Source organism: Scyliorhinus canicula, chromosome 3, assembly GCF_902713615.1.
Source record: "Scyliorhinus canicula chromosome 3, sScyCan1.1, whole genome shotgun sequence".
Lineage (NCBI taxonomy): Eukaryota > Metazoa > Chordata > Chondrichthyes > Carcharhiniformes > Scyliorhinidae > Scyliorhinus > Scyliorhinus canicula.
In genome coordinates, this window is record NC_052148.1 from 270,368,871 (window position 1) to 270,388,450 (window position 19,580).

At 44.6% G+C, this 19,580-nt stretch overlaps 1 protein-coding gene across 1 annotated transcript in view; it reads right to left on the reverse strand.

The window, feature by feature from the left end:
- Nucleotides 1-11,659, reverse strand: part of LOC119963524 (eukaryotic translation initiation factor 4E-like) — a 36,211-nt gene extending 24,552 nt beyond the window's left edge. The window contains exons 1-3 of the mRNA XM_038792789.1: nucleotides 11,517-11,659; nucleotides 5,168-5,274; nucleotides 703-798 (exon numbers count right to left, since the gene is read on the reverse strand). Of these exons, the coding sequence (XP_038648717.1) occupies nucleotides 703-798; nucleotides 5,168-5,274; nucleotides 11,517-11,534 (221 nt within the window). The 5' untranslated portion in view covers nucleotides 11,535-11,659. The remainder of the gene's footprint in view (nucleotides 1-702; nucleotides 799-5,167; nucleotides 5,275-11,516) is intronic.
- Between the last annotated feature and the right edge of the window lie 7,921 nt (nucleotides 11,660-19,580).

Sequence of the window (19,580 nt, forward strand, 5' to 3'; positions counted from 1 at the left end):
AATTTTGTACCTTCCTCAGTATTTACCATAACTAATTTGGTGTGATCCACAAATTTTGAAATTGTACTTCTGTTTCTCAAGTTCAAATTGTTAATGCGAACAGTGCCAGTCTAAGTAATAATTCAGAATCCATAGTCTGTTTTCTGTTCTGTGGCCATCTTGTTGTCCACGCTACTACTTGACCCATGAGTTCATATGCTCTGTGCTTGGACACAACCTCACTTTGAGGTAAAATGCCGTTTCCTTACAATTTCAATTTTACTCACATCTCTTATGCAGCTATAGAGTTTCATTAATGGCGAGATTCTTCTTTCTTTATTGAAATATATATTTTCCCAAAGCTACTGATCATCATTTAAAATATTTCTCACTGCTGTTCTGTCTCGGTCAAAATTTTTCCTATTTACCTTTCCTAGTTCCTTTCGCACCCTTTCAAAATTAGCTTGTTTCCCCCAACCTTTTAACTCTGGTCTTTGTCCAGCTCAGGCCTTTCCAAAATAATTTTTTTAACCACATAATTTTCTGAAAGCTTCTAGCTTTCCCCTAGCTTATCCCCCTGTTGCACATCATTAATAAAATTTCAAATATCTCTTTAGTTTCTTAAAGTGAGGTGACACTATGGGGAAAACTAGAGGGGAGGAGTTTCCTGCTCACCTAGCGGAAAAGATACTTCTCGGTTTACAATTTCATATTCTTACTTACGCCCAAAAATCTTCCACTGTATCAAATTTGGATATCAGGCGCAGATTTGCTTGCCAAGTTTTATTTTTGTCATTTTTGAAGAACCAAAGTGCCCATCTATAAGAGAAATTGCATATGCTTAATATTGCTGAAAAGTAAGACACATAAAAACTATACGCTTAATAATAAAAAGTACACAAATGTTACAGAGCAGTTCCTGAAAACTCTCAAAAACTCTAAACAATGTTATGGGGTGGGGTGGGAGAAGGTGGAGAATGATCCTCAGTGTAGTAAAAGATATGAGCCTTTATTTCAAAGATGTCGGCTAAATTCTATTCCAGAGCATTGGAAAAGACGACAAAGATGGCACGGTGTTTAGCACTGCTGCCTCACGGGCACCGAGGACCCGGGTTCGATCCCGGCCTTGGGTCATTGTCCGTGTGAAGTTTGCACTTTCTCCCCGTGTCTGCATGGGTCTCACCCCCACAACCCAAAGATGTGGATTGGCCACGCTAAATTGCCTCTTAAATGGGAAGAAAAAATAATTGGGTACTCCAAATTTTAAATAGGAAATGAAGACTATTTTGCCTGTCGGCTGAAACATTCCTTCATTCCGGCTCAAACTCCTTCCTATGGAAAATCTAACAGTAATAATGTCACGCCTTAAAATGGAAAAGTTCCACGGGTACAATAAGACATACTCTTCTGAAGTTAGGGCTAGGGAAATGTTGCTGTGATAGAACATTTAACTTGATATCTAAAGTGAAAAATATTCTATATGGTACAACCAACCTCCCTTTACCTTGGAAAACAAAAATCACAAAAAAGGCCAAAATCCTGCAAGCAAATAATGTTATGGAGGAAAGAAGATAAAGCAACTGAGAAAATAATAAAACCGTCTTGTTACACCTATCCTTGATAGTTTGGAAAGCAATTTATTTCAGACTTGGCAGCAGTTAGAACTTTCCACCCCAGGATAAGACATATTTTCAGCACTTCCAACATGCATTTTCTTTCAGATAAAGTTGATCAACATTTGAAAAATGCAAATGTCAAAAAACAAGTGCACTGAAGGGCTTTCGTGAACAAATTGAGATTCTGTAAATCACAATTAAAGTTATCTACCACAACACTGCAAATTCTGGAGTTGATAATACTGCATTTACATACCATCTTATCACTTCCTCAAGATGTCTAAACAACCAATGGATTACTTTTGAATTCACTGTTACTATACATGCAAATATTTTTTTAATATATTAATTTAAGAGTACCCAATTCATTTTCTCCAATTAAGGGGCAATTTAGTGTGGCCAATCCACCTAGCCTGCACATCTTTGGGTTGTGGGAGTGAAACCTACGCAAACACGGACAGTGAACCAGAGCAGGGATCGAACCTGGGACCTCGGCGCCATGAGGCAACAGGGCTAACCCACTGTGCTTACACATGCAAATATGACAGCCAAATTACAAGGAGCAAGATTCAATAAACAGCAATCTGCCAGTTGGTTAAGTGAAGAGTCTCAATCAGGGCATCAAAAGAAGAACTCCTGATCTATTTTCCATAATGCTGTGGATATTTTAGGTCCACTAAGCAGGGCCCTTGGTTTATGTCTCACCTAACATTGCAGCACTTCCTTGGTACTACATAGAGATGGCAGCCTACTTTATGTTCTAGAGCAGGGGTGGGCAAACTTTTCCGTGCAAGGGCCACATTCAGAAATTCACAATTTTAAAGGGCCGCATAGTATATTAAGTGAAATAATTAATATTTAAAATAGCCAAAATAAAAGGTCTTTAAAGAAAAAAAAGCACATTTATTTGAAAAACAAAGTAACTCAGTAAGTAACAGAACAATGTCAATGAGAATGATGCATCTGACTGCAGTCATTTACCAGTTTGTTGAAATCAGGTGTCAAGTTGCTTGTGCTGATCCTTAACACTGACAGAAGCACAACCTGGCCGAGTCAACGATAAAAACGCGCGTAGTGGGGTGGATGAGTGGGGCTGCCTTATTGGTCGGTTTAGTTGGGTGTGCGACCAATAGGAGTCCAGGTTACAAACAATAATAAGGCTTATTGTTTGTAACCTGGACTCCTATTGGTCGCACACCCAACTAAACCGACCAATGAGACAGCCCCACTCATCCACCCCCACTACGCGTGTTTTTATGCGGCCCGCCAATGAGGTGCCCGGAATCATAACCGGCATTTTTGAAAAGCCGCCAGGGAAAAGCCGCTGAAGTAAATGCGCTTATTCAATAAGCGCATTTACTTCAGCAGCTTTTCCCCGGCGGCTTTTCAAAAATGCCGGTTATGATTCCGGGCACCTCATTGGCGGGCCGCATAAAAACCTTTGTCGGGCCGCATGCGGCCCGCGGGCCGTAGTTTGCCCACCCCTGTTCTAGAGGTTAGTGCAGGAAGGAAGAAATTTCTTAACAATTAAGTTCTCCACTTTTCTATCATCATGCTCAGTAATACCACAAAGTCTAGTATATGGAATCTTTCATAGCCAACATGAAAACTACTCGAAAAATATTCACAGGTGGCTGATGAATGCTAAACTCCTGCTAGTTATCTTTCTACCCAATGCATGCAAAGGAATGCATGTAACTGAAATAATCACAAAACAGCAAGAATGGTCAGAATTTTGGACTTTCACAATCACTATTACGTTAGGAATTTGGGAAATTGACAATGTTAACAGTGAACATAAGATGAAACAAAATAACATACAAGTAACAAGACTAGCAGGTGTCTGAAGGTATACGGTGATGCGACTTGCCCAGTAACAAGACTAGCTGGAATTTAGAGATAGTGAAGTGCTAATGTCCATATCAGAAACATTGTTTACCAGAAATCAGTGGGGCTAAAGAAATGATAACTTCAACCGGCAAGGAATTTGAGATGTCGACAGCCGAATTCACGTCCATATCAAAGAGGTTGAACAGTATAACCGCTAGAAACCTAATTGCTGAAAGAGGCTCGTTCGTCATCCAACAGAGACAGACCAGTTCCATCTATGATCCAAGCCACACGGAATTTGAGATGTCGACAGCCGAATTCACATCCATATCAAAGATGTTGAACGGTATAACCGCTAGAACTCTCATTGCTGAAAGAGGCTAGTTCTCCATCCAACAGAGACAGGCCAGTTCCATCTATGATCCAAGCCACAGGGGCCTGTTCCAGTTAACGTTTAGAGCCACAGCAGCTTGCAGGCATTTTGTGCCTTTGCTGAACCAGGTAGAGACATTTTCCCAGACCTGGTCACCGAAGCAGTATTCTGTGGTAACTATTAGCTGGATTTTGTCTAGAGTTATAAAAACTGAATGTTGCTCGGGAAAAGGGGCGGCGAGTTCAGAGTACATGGGCATACTTTGGAAACAAGAGGTAACTTCAGATAAAAAATACTTATTTTATAAATACCTATAAAATATAGTTATTAATATAATTTTTTCTTTATAATTTAGAGTGCCGAATTATTTTGTTTTCCCAATTAAGGGGCAATTTAGCGTGGCTAATCCACCTACCAGGCACATCTTTGGATTGTGGGGGGGTGAAACCCACAGAGTCACGGGGAATGTGCAAACTCCACACGGACAGTGACCCGGGGCCAGAATTGAACCCGGATGATCAGTGCTGTGAGGCAGCAGTGCTAACCATTGCGCCGCCCGGTTATTAATATACTTAAGTGTCGTGGTATACATTAGTCTTTTTCTTTTACTGTAATAACTATTCCTTAGTAATTGTTTACACAATGACCGGACTGGTTCCTCACTGGGTTGCACATTGTTCCTTACATTATTCCAACCAAATATAATCCACTAAGAACCAGTGTTTCCTTCAGGGTTTTGAGACACTCTCGCAGGTAACATCAGCAGGTCCCTAACAATTGGTACTATGTAATCTTACATTTACTCTAAAAGTTAGTCTGAGCGCAAAAACAACATATGAATGCATAGCATATTCATCTGAAATTCTCTCTGATATTTTAGTGCATTCATTAATTCATTTAAACTGTTAGATGTTGGCAGTCTAAATACTGAATGGAACATATCAATAGACAATCAAAGCGGGACAGATTAATTTTAGGGTTAGCTACAGAAATGCAATTATTACATACCTGCATTCTGGATCTAATCACACTTTTTAAAAGCCCATGAAGTCATCACTTTAGAAAATAAAATTTGAAAATAAGTGCCAAATTTAGAAGTCTTCATGACAGCTTTTGACAACTTGTGTGTTTGTGGAAGAGGAGCTATTTATAATTGATGACAAACCGATTAGATGCAATTTATGATGGTGTGTTGGTTTGTGAGGCAGGGGTGTTGCGACGCACTCCAAGTTGTTGCCGCTTCGAACTCAATGGAAGACAATAATGCAGCAGCATTCTTTACCATTCCATGTTGATAGCAAATGTGCTATGGTGGCTTTTTAATTAAGTCATCAATAAAAACCATCACAAATGATTTGGAGTTGTTTACCTATTTTGTAGCGGATGCTTTATGTAGTGTCCGGGCTTCACTATTTCTTGACTTGCTGCCTCAGTTTTACCTTCTTCTTCTGAAGACTGGGGTTGTGTAGTGGTTTCCTGCAGGAAAAAAGAGATTATGCACAGAAATTTTAAACACACACAAATATTTAATAATGTGAGTATGAGTTACGTTGCAACAAATGTTTTTAATGCACATAGTGCATTGAACAGCAAACGTAATATCTATAACTCCTCTAACTGACCTTGCAACTTTTGTTGGAAAGTTCACTTGTGTGAATATTTGAGTGAGGACAGGATCAGGATGCGCAGCCAAATAATCTACTGACTCAGCATCCAAGTTCACATGTTTGGGTGAAGTGCTGGAGATCTCCCAATAAAACATGTATCCCAATGGGCAATACAATGGTGGATTTTTCTCTTTTTAAAGGCAGCACCTATTTTGTTTGCAGAGCATTTGGAAACAGTGGTTGCAACATTCTTCCACTAATGTTTGTGCCAAGATTAATATTTGAAACCCACACAAAGCTCTCCAAATGATCCAGTAAGTGAAGGTGAGCAAGGCTAAGCCATACATGCCTGATGGCCTCAGATTAAATTCCTGGTGGATGATGAGATCCCCAATCACAGTTGCAGCTTTATATTTGGCTCTGCGCCACTGGATTATGGGGGAAAGATTTGACAACTATTAGAAATTAAACGTGGGACGGCAACTTTACAGAATTGGATGGGTGCACAATCTGTCCAGGATTTTTATAGGCTGCCAGCTCTGCTCTCAGAAAAAAAAAATCCCTTCCCTCAATCCAACATGGGGAACAAGTTTCAACGCTCCTTGACTTTTCCCCATCAGGGGAAGCCAGACACAAGAATAATTAACAAATACAGACATTTTACAGGTGCAGCCAGGAAGAAAAATGCTAGCTGGCAAAGGTGCTGAATCCACAAAACAATTTAATAAATAGAAGTTTCTAATACAAATAGACATAGCCAAATCAGGTGTTTTTGTCAAATCAGTGAAAAGGAGGCAGACTACAGGTTATTTATTTGAGCATAATGAGAGATAACACATAAGATACAAGTGGACCACATTTAGCTCCCGAATCAGGTGACCACTGAGCTTCAAGCTATATAATTAGTCAGGCTCCTCTTTGAGGCTGGGCCTCCTCTACACCCACCAAGGATTTCATAATACCAGGCTTCACCTTTTCACTTATGCTTGAGGACATAAGATCAGCCATAACGCTATGCTCAGAATTTCACATGCCTGCCAAATTAATGAACTGCGAAATACAAAACTGCCAGAAACAGAGAGGGATTTCAGAACTCAATGTGCTGAGCACAGCTAACATTGCCAGAAACAAGCATTATTATATAGTAAATCTAGGCAGGGTCGCTTGCTTATGTCATGGCTGCCCGTTATTCTGTCTGATCCGCATATAATGATACAAATAAATATACTTTGCTCGATCATTGGCATCCAGCAAAAACGTATCAGAGTTATCAGAGTCTTTAGGAAGGGTGGGGGCGAATATTATTCAAGAGACTGAATATATAAAGGTACTTGCATCTGCCATTATTGTCCGTCACTTAAACCCTGAGCCATCCATCTGCTCCTCTCCAAGAATGCAAAATTATTTAACTTTCACAGCAACAGCAGATACATACTGATGTACTGTGCTAAGCCCATACAAAAGTTTCAATGTAAGCATGCCATTAGCTACAGATCAAATAGTAGCAAATGTACTGTGAAAAGGGAATGTGTAGAGTTAAATAGAAGGTAATTAGTTCACTTTGTGTTGGATTTAATTCACTGCCACTTAAATACAGGGGAAACATTTTAAATATATATTTTCAGAGAAGCACGTGTTGTTAGTGTGGATGAGATCTTGGAAACTATTGCAATTAGTTCCTTTTCCCAAGAACATGTTAAAGCAATAGAAATAGCAGTAGATACAGACATTAATTGCAACAGGACAAATTCATGAGAAATAGACAATTTGGGTGATTGGAGCAATATAGTGCCTTTAACATAGTAAACCGTCCCAAGGTGCTTCACAAGAGTGTTTGCAAACAAATTTGACACCAAGCCATGTCAGGAGATATAGGACAGATGACTTAGTCAGAGATATGTTCCATTGAGAAATACATGTAGGCCGTGTATCATTGAGTAGTGCCAAGAGATCTTCTACACCCACCTAAGCAGGTAAACAGGACAGTGGTCACCTAGACCAGATGTTTGAGTTTTTGGGGGGTGGGACTCGAACTAACGATCTTTTAACTTAGACCAAATTGTGCTACCACTTGCCAATTGTTTACTTTAAATCAACTGATTTTATTTTAAAAAGTGAAAGAAGTGAAGAAGTACTGAACCTATTTAATCAAGAGCTGAGGAATCCCAAATAGATTCAAAACCACCAATTTAATTACCTGAATCTATCTGTCGAAGTGGGCAGAAATGGAAGCATGGCATTCTGCAACATTTATGAAAAAGTAAAACAATTTGTTTTAAAATGTTCAAATTTGGTCACAATTCTCAGCCTATCCAAAAAGTGCTTAATACGTTTATTGCTTATTTACACAAAACAACATTTGAATTTAAGTATGCATTGTAAATAAAAATAGAATGGAGTTCCCAGCAGGATGTAATGCACAATCAAATGTAAAGGTCAGCTTAATTAGTTCATGGAAATATTGTTCATAAAACAGTGAAAGCCAAAAGCATCATCAACAGTAATACGAGATATCTTGGCTCGTGGTACTGAACAAACTCATATGTGCAATACACAAAAATATTCTTTCCACATTGTAACACCATTCATTATTTTTAAATGGTTTTTCCTTTGGTGCTTACTATGCAACTGGAATTTAATCAGAAATCACACCGGATCGTCAAAAGACAGTCCAAGATAAGTAATTAAACTTTAAATTAGTTAATAAAAACTTGAGTTATGTTTTAATATTTAGTGCCCTCATGTTATTTCAGAGCCAATGAATTAGCTACTTTGTATGCAAATACAGCAGCAAACTGACACAAAATCCAACAAACAGTGAATGAGAGCAATGACATTTTTGGGGCGATATGAGGGAGGATGAATATTGGTCAGTGTTCTTCTTCAAACTGTGGCTCAAGTTTTTAAAAATCACACATCCACTTTAACAGGGCCTCCCTCAGTTGTACTTCTCATCTGAATAATGACATTTTGACAATGCAGCAACAATTGCACTAAAGTTATCAGTCTAAATTTTGTGCTCACGTCCTAGTTGTGTAGTTGGGACCTAAGACCTGACAATGTCAAGAATACGGAGGCAAGATGACACTGATAAACAGACTGACAGCTCATCATCAAGATACAACTCCTGGTTTAAAACTATGTCAAATTAGGCTTTGAGGAAGATACAATTAAGGGTTTTAAAATTCTGTCCAGTTGCATATTAAAGGGGCATAATTATAAATGATTATGAATTAGGGGAAACACTAGAAAGTATTTCTGTCCACAGAGCATCACAACCCTCTGGAGCAGCAAATACAGATTTCTTACAGTCCTTCAAGAGGAACTGGACAAGTTCCTGAGACAAGAGGACATTGAGTTATAAGATAAGTTTCAGGATGGCTGGAAATAGAGAGACTCAAGTTACTGCAGGATTACTTTCAATTGCGTTAGAGGGTTGGAGAGGAATTTCCCAGAGTTTTTTTCCTCCTTAAATTGGCTGTTTCTGGGAATTTACATGACTGTAGGGGTGCAACTTGGCATCGAACAAAGCTGGACATGGCAGGCTTACTGAACCAGGTGGTCTTTTCCCACCATTTTACCTGTTTGAATGTTACTACAATCTCAAACTAGATTACTCCTCTCCATTACTACCTCCACTTCACCCCCACCTGCCAGATATTTAAAAATTATTCAACCACCCTCAACAGCTGGAACACAATGTTATTGATTTTAATATGAGGCATCAACAAACAAACTCATTTAAATTACCACTTAAATATTAACAACTCCATACGAACAGTAAATGAGGCATTTAGAAACGTATTTTGTCATGGCTTTGGGGGAGGGATGGCACAGTGCAAGGGACGATATGGTCACAGAAATATCTATGTAGAGAGTATGGTCGGTCCACTGTTGAATGAAAATGCATTTAGAATGGATATATTTCTGTACGCTTGGCAGTTTGCTTATATATAGGAAAGTTTAATTACATAATTTCCAAGATTCCCCCTCAACTGTTTTTCTAAAGGCGGAGGTATAGCTCCATAGACACCAGCAACCCAAAGTACCTCAGCCGTTCATCGTGCTCAATATGACATTGAGTGCTAGCACACCTTTTAACTGTACTGGGCATCATAACCAACTCATTCTGCCTTAGTAGCAAAACAAGAAAGAGTTCAATCAAGTTCAATGGGCACATCGGTTAAATCTTCCTCCCCCTAGCAAGGTACCTCGATGCCAATTATTGTACCTTCCCCATCGCCCAAATTCAACTGACAGATCGAAGTTGCAAATATCAGAGTAAAACTAACATATTTGAATGGCATAAAAAAATTAGAAATGGAAGTATTTTGTACAGATGTTGTAGTCCCACGGTCTGCTCCTTTCAGCAATGTTCCCTCAGTTGCCCACACAACTGAATTATATGGCCATTTGCTAGATGGAGGAAAGTTACTTAATGATTTTGACACTGCGAGAAGTAAAATCTTGTAACGATACTAAGATTATGCTGCATATTTTTTAATTAAGTTTTATTATTTTATATTTTTAGCATCTACATCATATGCCAGAGAAATCTAAGCTACTTAAATGGCGGCATGGTAGCACAGTGCTGCTTCACAGCATCAGGGTCCCAGGTTTGATTCCCGCTTGGGTCACTGTGCGGAGTCTGCACGGTCTCCCAGTGTCTGCGTGGGTTTCCTCCGGGTGCTCCGGTTTCCTCCCACAAATCCCAAAAGACATGCCTGTTAGTTGAACTGGACATTCTGAATTCTCGCTCTGTGTACTCGAACAGGTGCCGGAGTGTGGCAACGAGGGGATTTTCACAGTAACTTCATTGCAGTGTTACTGTAAGCCTACTAGTGACAATAATAAAGACTATTAAATTGAGTGAATCTTTCAGAAAATTGTCCGTATTTGGAAACAAATGCCAATAAAATCAGAGTACAATAAGTGAATGTTGAGCCTCCAGCCCCGCGAATAAAGGAATACTTCAGAGTATTTAAATGCACAATCAAAATCATATTTAGCTCAGTTGTCTGACTGCTCACCCACATATGATGAGTACGATGAACGTAACAAAAGTAAGTGAAAGGTTAATAATCTAAGTGGCATATGTCATTTTACCATCTGTTGGCCTGGATGGCTGCCCCATCAGCTGTCAAATTTACACTGTAAATGGCTGTTTCGAGGTTGTCCAAGAGCCAGGAAGGTACACCATACACAAATCCGCCCCCCCCCCCCCCCAAAAAAAACTAACTGTGTACTCAAATGAGTAAATAGAAAAATCAACACGCGAGGAGGAATGACAGGTGCCAACTGAGCCACAGCTCTTTGGGGAGGGCAGTCATGAGGCGCAATCGTGAAGTTTTGGAAAACCTCAACTGATGGGTCATGTTGTGCTTGAATTGACGCGGGAGTGGGGAAGAGAGAGAAAGAGAGATACGCTCTCCCTGTGATTTTCATTGATTTTTGAATGCTGCACAAGCGAGGCTGTCAATTATTCTCAGCAACATCCATTAACAAAAAACTGACGATTTTATTTTTGAAAGAAAACAAGAGCAAACAGCAGGGGTCGGGGTGGAGGAGTGTGCACACTCTGTCCGCCTTTAACTTTTCATTGAGGGCAGGCGGACACGTGGGGAGGATGTGGAGCTGTCTGTGTGCGTGTGTCTGGGGGGGTTTGTGTTAGGGGGGGATGGGGGTGAATAGGGGGGATGGGGGTGAATAGGGGTGAATAGGGGGGATGGGGGTGAATAGGGGGTGACCCCCTCCCCTCACTCCCCAGATAAATAACAAACAGCCGGTGATGGCGAGGGTGGGGATAACGGACAGTCTCCCTGCTGAGCGGACTGGTGAGGGGTGGGAGGCCGGGTTTTACCCACGCCGGGGGCTTTTTGAGGCCTGGCTCCAGCCGCCAGCACAGGCGGAGCGGCCATGCTGCCGCCACCGGCCTCAAACACTCAGCCCACGTCAGGGGCGGGCGGATTTATCTCACCCCCCTCCTTCTCCTCGTCGGGCGCGAACGGTTGATGCCCGTTAATTTAACCCGTTCCCCGCCGATGAGCGGAGCTGCTGTGTGTGTGTGTGACTGTGTGAGCCCTCCTCCTCTTTGAGGTAAATGTCACTCACCGACTCCACGGCCGCCATCTTGTGTGTGACTCCGGCCTCGAGCGCACCCGCCGACTGAGGCGGCCCGGGTCACGTGGCGCCGGCCGGCCTGGGCTCAGCCCCGCCCCACCCCGCTGTGTGTGCGTGCGCGCGCAGCCGCCCGGCTCGCCCCGCCTCACGTGACGGGGCCCGCGCGCTCCCTTTTCCTTTTTGAAAAGAAATGAGGGGCAAACCGGCGAGGGTGGGCCTGTCCTCGCGGGGCCTCCTCGCCACGCCCCCGCCCCCGCCCCCACTACGTCTCAGACACGCCCATTCCATCTCAGCCCCGCCCACTCCACCCCGGGCACGTCCCTACCTTGAGTGGGACCTTTGGGCTGTGGGCAGGAATTTAAAGATAACTGGGGGGGGGATTATTTTTTGGGGGGGGGGGGGATTATTTTTTGGGGGGGGGGGATTATTTTTTGGGGGGGGGGGATTATTTTTTTGGGGGGGGGGATTATTTTTTGGGGGGGGGTTTATTTTTTGGGGGGGGGGATTATTTTTTGGGGGGGGGATTATTTTTTGGGGGGGGGGATTATTTTTTGGGGGGGGATTATTTTTTTGGGGGGGATTATTTTTTGGGGGGGGATTATTTTTGGGGGGGGGATTATTTTTGAGGGGGGGATTATTTTTGAGGGGGGGGGTTATTTTTGAGGGGGGGATTATTTTTGGGGGGGGATTATTTTTGGGGGGGCGATTATTTTCGAGGGGGGATAATTTATGAGGGGGGGATTATTTTTGAGGGGGTGGGGGGATTATTTTGAGGGGGTGGGGGGATTATTTTTGAGGGGGTGGGGGGAGGAGGGTATTATTTTTGAGGGGGTTGGGGGGATTATTTTTGAAGGGGGTGGGGGGATTATTTTTGAGGGGGGTGGGGGGGGATTATTTTTGATGGGGGTGGGGGGGGGATTATTTTTGAGGGGGGTGGGGGGGAAATTATTTTTGAGGGGGTGGAGGGGATTATTTTTGAGGGGGTGGGGGGGATTATTTTTGAGGGGGTGGGGGGGATTATTTTTGAGGGGGTGGGGGGATTATTTTTGAGGGGGTGGGGGGATTATTTTTGAGGGGGGTGGGGGGATTATTTTTGAGGGGGGTAGGGGTGAATTATTTTTGAGGGGGTGGAAGGGATTATTTTTGAGGGGGGGATAATTTTTGAGGGGTGGGGGGGATTATTTTTGAGGGGGGTTGGGGGGGTTATTTTTGAGGAGGGGTGGGGGGATTATTTTTGAGGGGGGTGGGGGGGATTATTTTGAGGGGGGTGGGGGGTATTATTTTTGAGGGGGGTGGGGGGGTATTATTTTTGAGGGGGGTGGGGGGAATTATTTTTGAGGGGGGTGGGGGGAATTATTTTTGAGGGGGTGGAGGGGATTATTTTTGAGGGGGTGGAGGGGATTATTTTTGAGGGGGTGGAGAGGATTATTTTTGAGGGGGGATAATTTATGAGGGGGTGGGGGGATTATTTTTGAGGGGATGGGGGGATTATTTTTGAGGGGGTGGGGGGATTATTTTTGAGGGGTGGAGGGGATTATTTTTGAGGGGGGTTTGGGGGGATTATTTTTGAGGGGGGTGGGGGGATTATTTTTGAGGGGGGTGGGGGGGAAATTATTTTTGAGGGGGTGGAGGGGATTATTTTTGAGGGGGTGGGGGATTATTTTTGAGGGGGTGGGGGGATTATTTTTGAGGGGGGATAATTTTTGAGGGGGTGGGGGGATTATTTTCGAGGGGGGTTGGGGGGATTATTTTTGAGGGGGGTGGGGGGGGATTATTTTTGAGGGGGTGGGGGTGAATTATTTTTGAGGGGGTGGAGGGGATTATTTTTGAGGGGGGGATAATTTTTGAGGGGTGGGGGGGATTATTTTTGAGGGGGGTTGGGGGGGCTTATTTTTGAGGAGGGGTGGGGGGATTATTTTTGAGGGGGTGGGAGGGGGAATTATTTTTGAGGTGGGGGGGGGGTTATTTTGAGGGGGGTGGGGGGGATTATTTATGAGGGGGTGGGGGGATTATTTTTGATGGGGTGGGGGGAATATTTTGGAGGGGGTGGGGGGATTATTTTTGAGGGTGGGGATTACTTTTTTTGGGGGGTGGGGGGATTATCTTTGAGGGGGTGGGGTTATTTTTGGGGGGTTTATTTTTGGGGGGTGGGGGGTTAATTTTGAGGGGGGTGGGGTGTTATTTTTGAGGGGGGGATTATTTTTGGGGTGGGGGGTTATTTTTGAGGGGGGGATTATTTTTGGGGTGGGGAGGATTATTTGTGAGGGTGTGAGATTAATTTTGAGAGGGGAGGATCCTTTTTGAGGTGGGGCGGGGGGGGATTATTTTTGAGGTTGGTGGGAGGGATTATTTTGGAAGAGGGCGGGGGATTAATTTTGAGGTGGGGATTATTGAGGTTGGGAGGATTATTTTTGAGGTGGGGTGGGGGGAATTATTTTTGGGGTGGGAGGATTCTTTTTGAGGGGGTGGGGGGATTATTTTTGAGGTGGGGTGGGGGAATTATTTTTGGGGTGGGAGGATTATTTTTGAGGGGGCGGGGGATTATTTTTGAGGTGGGGTAGGGGGAATTATTTTTGTGGTGGGGAGGATTATTTTTGAGGGGGTGGGGATTAATTTTGAGGTGGGCTGGGTGGATTTTTTATTAGGTGGGGGGTATTATTTTTGAGGTGGGGTGGGGGTATTATTTTTTAGGTGGGGTGTGGGGACTTTTTTTAGGTGGGGTGGGGGTTTTATTTTTGAGGTGTGATGGGGGTTATTTTTGAGGTGGGGGATTATTCATGAGGTGGGGGAGATTATTTTTGAAATGGGATTATTTTTGAGGTGGGGAGGGATTATTCTTGAGGTGGGGAGGAAGTATTCATGAGGTGGGGGGATTATTTTTGAGGTAGGATTATTTTTGAGGTGGGGAGAGATTATTCGTGAGGTGGAGAGGGATTCTTGAGGTGAGGGAGGGATTATTCTTGAGGTGGGGAGGAAGTATTCATGAGGTGGGGGGATTATTTTTGAGGTGGGATTATTTTTTGAGGTGGGATTATTTTTGAGGTGGGATTATTTTTGAGGTGGGGAGGGATTCTTGAGGTGAGGGAGGGATTATTCCTGAAATGGGGGGATTTCCATGAGGTGGGGCCGATTATTTTTGAGGGGAGGGCGAATATTCTGGAGGTTGGGGAATTATTCTTGAGGTGGGGGAGGGATTATTCTTATAGAATTTACAGTGCAGAAGGAGGCCATTCGTCCCATCAAGTCTGCATCGGCCCTTGGAAAGAGCACCCTACCTAATCCCATACCTCCCCACCCAATCCCCACACCTCCACCCTATCCCCGTAACCCCACCTAACCATTTTTGGACACTAAGGGCAATTTAGCATGGCACATCTGCACAACCTGCACATCTTTGAACTGTGGGAGGAAACCGGAGCACCCGGAGGAAACTCACACAAACACGGGGAGGGATTCTTGAGGTGGGGGAAGGATTATTCTTGAAGTGAGGGGCGGATTATTCTTGAGGTGGGGGACGGATTATTCTTGAGGTGGGGGAGGGGATTGTTTTTTGAGGTGGAGGGTGGGCTTTTGGGCAGCAGAAGTGAGAGGGGGGATTTAGGATGGAGGGTGAGGAGGGGCTTTGGGATCGAGGGGGATTAGAAATCCAAGGACAAATGTTCAAGTATTAGAAAAGGATAGCATACCCAGTGGAGTTGATAAAAAATTCTCTGGGATATTGGGGCCGCTGTTGATGAGGACATTCAATGAGGCAAGGGAGCGTGGGGTGCTTCCCCCGACAATGTCACAGGCTACAATCTCATTGATACTGAAGTGGGACAAGGACCCGGAGCTATGTTGGTCCTTCAGGCCGATATCCCTGTTGAATGTGGTCGCGAAACTGCTGGCCAAAATCTTGTCCTATAGGATTGAAGCCCAGACGGGGTTCGTTAAGGGTAGGCAGTTGGTGGCCAATGTAAGAAGGTTGTTAAATGTGATCATGATTTAACAATGACATTCCCATGGTGGAATGGGGATATCTGTGGGAAGTACTGGGATGGTTCTGATTTGGGTGGGGCTTTATTGACTGGGTCAGGTTGTTGTATCAGGCTCCTGTCGCGAAGGTATGGACGATTGGGACAACATCGGACTATTTCAGGCTGCATTGGGGGACAAGACAGGAATATCCCCTCTCCCCACTGCTGTTCGCGTTAGCCATAGAGCCACTGGCAATTGCGCTGACAGCCTCTAGGGGCTGACTGGGGGGAGCGGAACACAGTCTCGCTTTACGCAGATGACCTGCTCCTGTATGTATCGGACCCACTGGAGGGGATGGAAGAAATCATGAGGATTCTGGGGGAATTTGGCCGATTTTCAGGGTATAAACTAAATATGGGGAAAAGTGAGATGTTCGTGGTCCAGGAAATGGGCAGGAGAGGCGATTGGGGACACTGCCGTTTAGGGTGGTGGGGGAAGCTATTGGTACGTCGGCATCAAGGTGGCACGGGAATGGGAACGGCTACACAAGTTAAATTTAGCCCGATTAGTAGACCAAATGAAGGATGATTTTCGGAGGTGGGACGCGCTCCCGTTGTCACTAGCTGGCAGGGTGCAGACGGTGAAAATGACGGTCCTCCTGAGATTCCTGTTTGTGTTTCAGTGTCTCCCCATCTTTATTCCACGGTCCTTCTTTAAACGGGTCAATAAGGTAATCACTGGCTTTGTATGGACGGACAAGACCCCGCGAGTTAAAAAAAGGATGCCGGAGCGGAGCCGAGGGGAGGGCGTGCTGGCGCTGCCGAACTTTAGTAATTATAATTGGGTGGTGAATCTAGCCATGATCAGGAAGTGGGTGGTGGGGGAGGATCGGTATGGGAGCGTATGGAGGCGGCTTCATGTAAGGGCACCAGTTTGGGGGAGTTGGTAAGGGCACCTCTGCCGTTCCCGCCGGCACGGTACTCCACCAGCCCCGTGGTGGTGGCAGCCCTGAGGGTCTGGGGGGCAATGGAGGAAGCATGTGGGGACGGAGGGAGCATCGGTGTGGTCTCCAATCTGTAATAATCACTGGTTCGCCCCGGGAAGGATGGATGGAGGGTTTCGGAAATGGCAGAGGGCAGGGATTGAGAGGATGGGAAATATGTTTATAGAGGGGAGCTTTTCTAGCCTGAGGGAGCTGGACGAGAAATTTGGATTGGCGAGGGGAAATGAGTTTAGGTACCTGCAGGCGCGGGATTTCCTACGCAGGCAGGTCTCAACCTTCCTGCTCCTACCACCAAGGGGGATACAGGACAGGGTAGTTTCTAGAGTGTGGGTGGGAGAAGAGATGGTTTCTGACATTTACAAGGAACTCATGGGGTCAGAGGAAACCCAGACTGAGGAGTTAAAACGCAAGTGGGAACAGGAGTTGGGAGGAGAGATAGAGGATAGTCTCTGGGTGGATACATTGAGTAGAGTCAACGCGCCCACAACATGTGCCAGGCTCAGCCTGATACAATTTAAGGTCGTTCACCGGGCTCACATGACAGTGGCCCGGATGAGCAGGTTCTTTGGGGTAGAAGACAGGTGTGCAAGGTGTGCGGGAGGGTGAGCGAACCATGTCCATATGTTCTGGGCATGACCGAAGCTTAGGGGATTCTGGCAGGGGTTTGCGGAGGTCATGTCCAAGGTGTTTAAAAACAAGGGTGGCACCGAATATAAAGGGATTAAGGGTTATGGTGTTCGGGCCGGAAAGTGGAGCTGAGTCCACAAAAGATCAGCCATGATCTAATTGAATGGCGGAGCAGGCTCGAGGGGCCAGATGGCCTACTCCTGCTCCTAGTTCTTATGTTCTTATGAATCCAGAGGTGGCGATTTTCGGAGTGTCCGAAGACCCGGGAATCCAGGAGGGGAAAGATGCAGACGTTCTGGACTTTGCTTCCCTGGTAGCCCGGAGACAGATACTATTAGCTTGGAGGGACTCAAAGCCCCCGACGACGGAGACCTGGCTATCGGACATGGCTAGCTTTCTCTGTTTGGGGAAAATCAAGTTCGCCTTGAGAGGGTCAATGTTAGGGGTTGCCCTAACGGCTAGAGGTGGCAGCCGTTCGTCGACTTCATTGCAGAAAAATTAACCGTCAGCAGAAGGGGGGGGGGGGGGGGGGTGGTGGTGAGGGTTAGGTTAGTTTAGAGTAGGGGTGAGCACAGTAAGAAGTCTTACAACACCAGGTTAAAGTCCAACAGGTTTGTTTCAAACACGAGCTTTCGGAGCACGGCTCCTTCTTCAGGTGAAGAAGGAGCCGTGCTCCGAAAGCTCGTGTTTGAAACAAACCTGTTGGACTTTAACCTGGTGTTGTAAGACTTCTTACTGTGCTCACCCCAGTCCAACGCCGGCATCTCCACATCATAGAGTAGGGGGTTAGTGGGACCTGTAAGGGAGGAAGACAGCTTTTGCACTATGTTTATAAATTCATGAACATTGTTTATTTTGATGTTGTAAAACCATAAATACCTTAATAAAATGTTTATAGATAGCAATGTAGGTAAGGACCAGCAGAGTAAGACAGGAAGGGACAGAACTTAAAGCATTGTGACTGTGACCATCACAGATGGCTGGTGATAGCCGTTTGTGTATTGGTCCAGGTAACGTACCCAGCCGAACAGAGAAACATACATCAGCGAATAAGGTCATTGCGGGGAATAGAAGTAAAAATTTAAATTAAAGTGTATTTATCAGAATGCACAAGAAGACAGATGATTTAGTAGCACAAATAGAGGTAAATGATTGAGATCTAATCGTCACAACAGTGACATAGTTACATAGAATTATCATAGAATTTGCAGTGCAGAAGGAGGCCATTCGGCCCATCGAGTCTGCACCGGCTCTTGGAAAAAGCACCCTACCCAAGGTCAACACCTCCACCCTATCCCCATAACCCAGTAACCCCACCCAACACTAAGGGCAATTTATCATGGCCAATCCACCTGCACATCTTTGGACTATGGGAGGAAACCCGGAGTAAACCCACGCACACACGGGGAGGATGTGCAGACTCCACACAGACAGTGACCCAAGCTGGAATTGAACCTGGGACCCTGGAGCTGTGAAGCAATTGAGCTATCCACAATGCTACCGTGCTGCCCACGGTGACAAGGTGATCAAGTAAATATTACAGGCTGCATAATGATTCTGAAAAACAGACAGAATGGCAAAGGAGGAAGGGACATTAGGACATTGGTGAGAAAGAATCTGATTTCTGAAGATCATGAAGTAGAACTAGCATGGATGGAATTTAGGAATAGTAAGGACACTGTTGGGAGTAGTTCTTCGGCTCCCCTAACACTCGTTGTACCATTGAGAAATGCAGTAAACAAGAAATTATCGGTCCCTGCAACAAAGGAAATCTAAAAATTGTGACAGATTTTAATCTGGGACAGTCAAATTGGCAAGAATAGTCTAGAAGATGAGGAAGGTGGTGGCACAGCGATATTGTCACTGGACTAGTAATCCAGAGACCCAGGGCAACGTCAGGTTCGAATCCCACCATGGCAAGTGGTGACATTTGAATTCAATACAAATCTGGAATTAAAAGTCGAATGATGACCATGAAACGGTTGTTGTAAAAACCCACCTCCTTTAGGGAAAGAAATCTGCCATCCTTACCTGGTCTGGCCCACATGTGACTCCAGATCTACAGCAGTGTGGATGGCTCTCAAAAGTCCTCCGAAATGGAGGTCAGGTAGGGGTGGGCAACAAATGTTGGCACCAGACAGTGACACCTGATGAAGGAGCTATGCTCCGAAAGCTAGTGATTCCAAATGAACCTTGTCTTGTTATGCTCTTGGCGTAGCATAAGCTGCTTCCTTGATGTTCACTCTGACAAAGGAAGGTTCAGACGTGGAGATAACTTCAACACGTTAATTAAACTATTAACAATTCTCCTACTCGGATTCGCCTCTACCGTTAATCCTTCTATAGCTACTCAGACTGATGAACCAGTCTGCTACAATCCACGTGGTGGGTGTGATGTTGAATCAACCCTGTGTCTGTACTCACTGAGTGTCTCCACTGGAAAGAGGAAGATCATGTGTGCTGTGTCC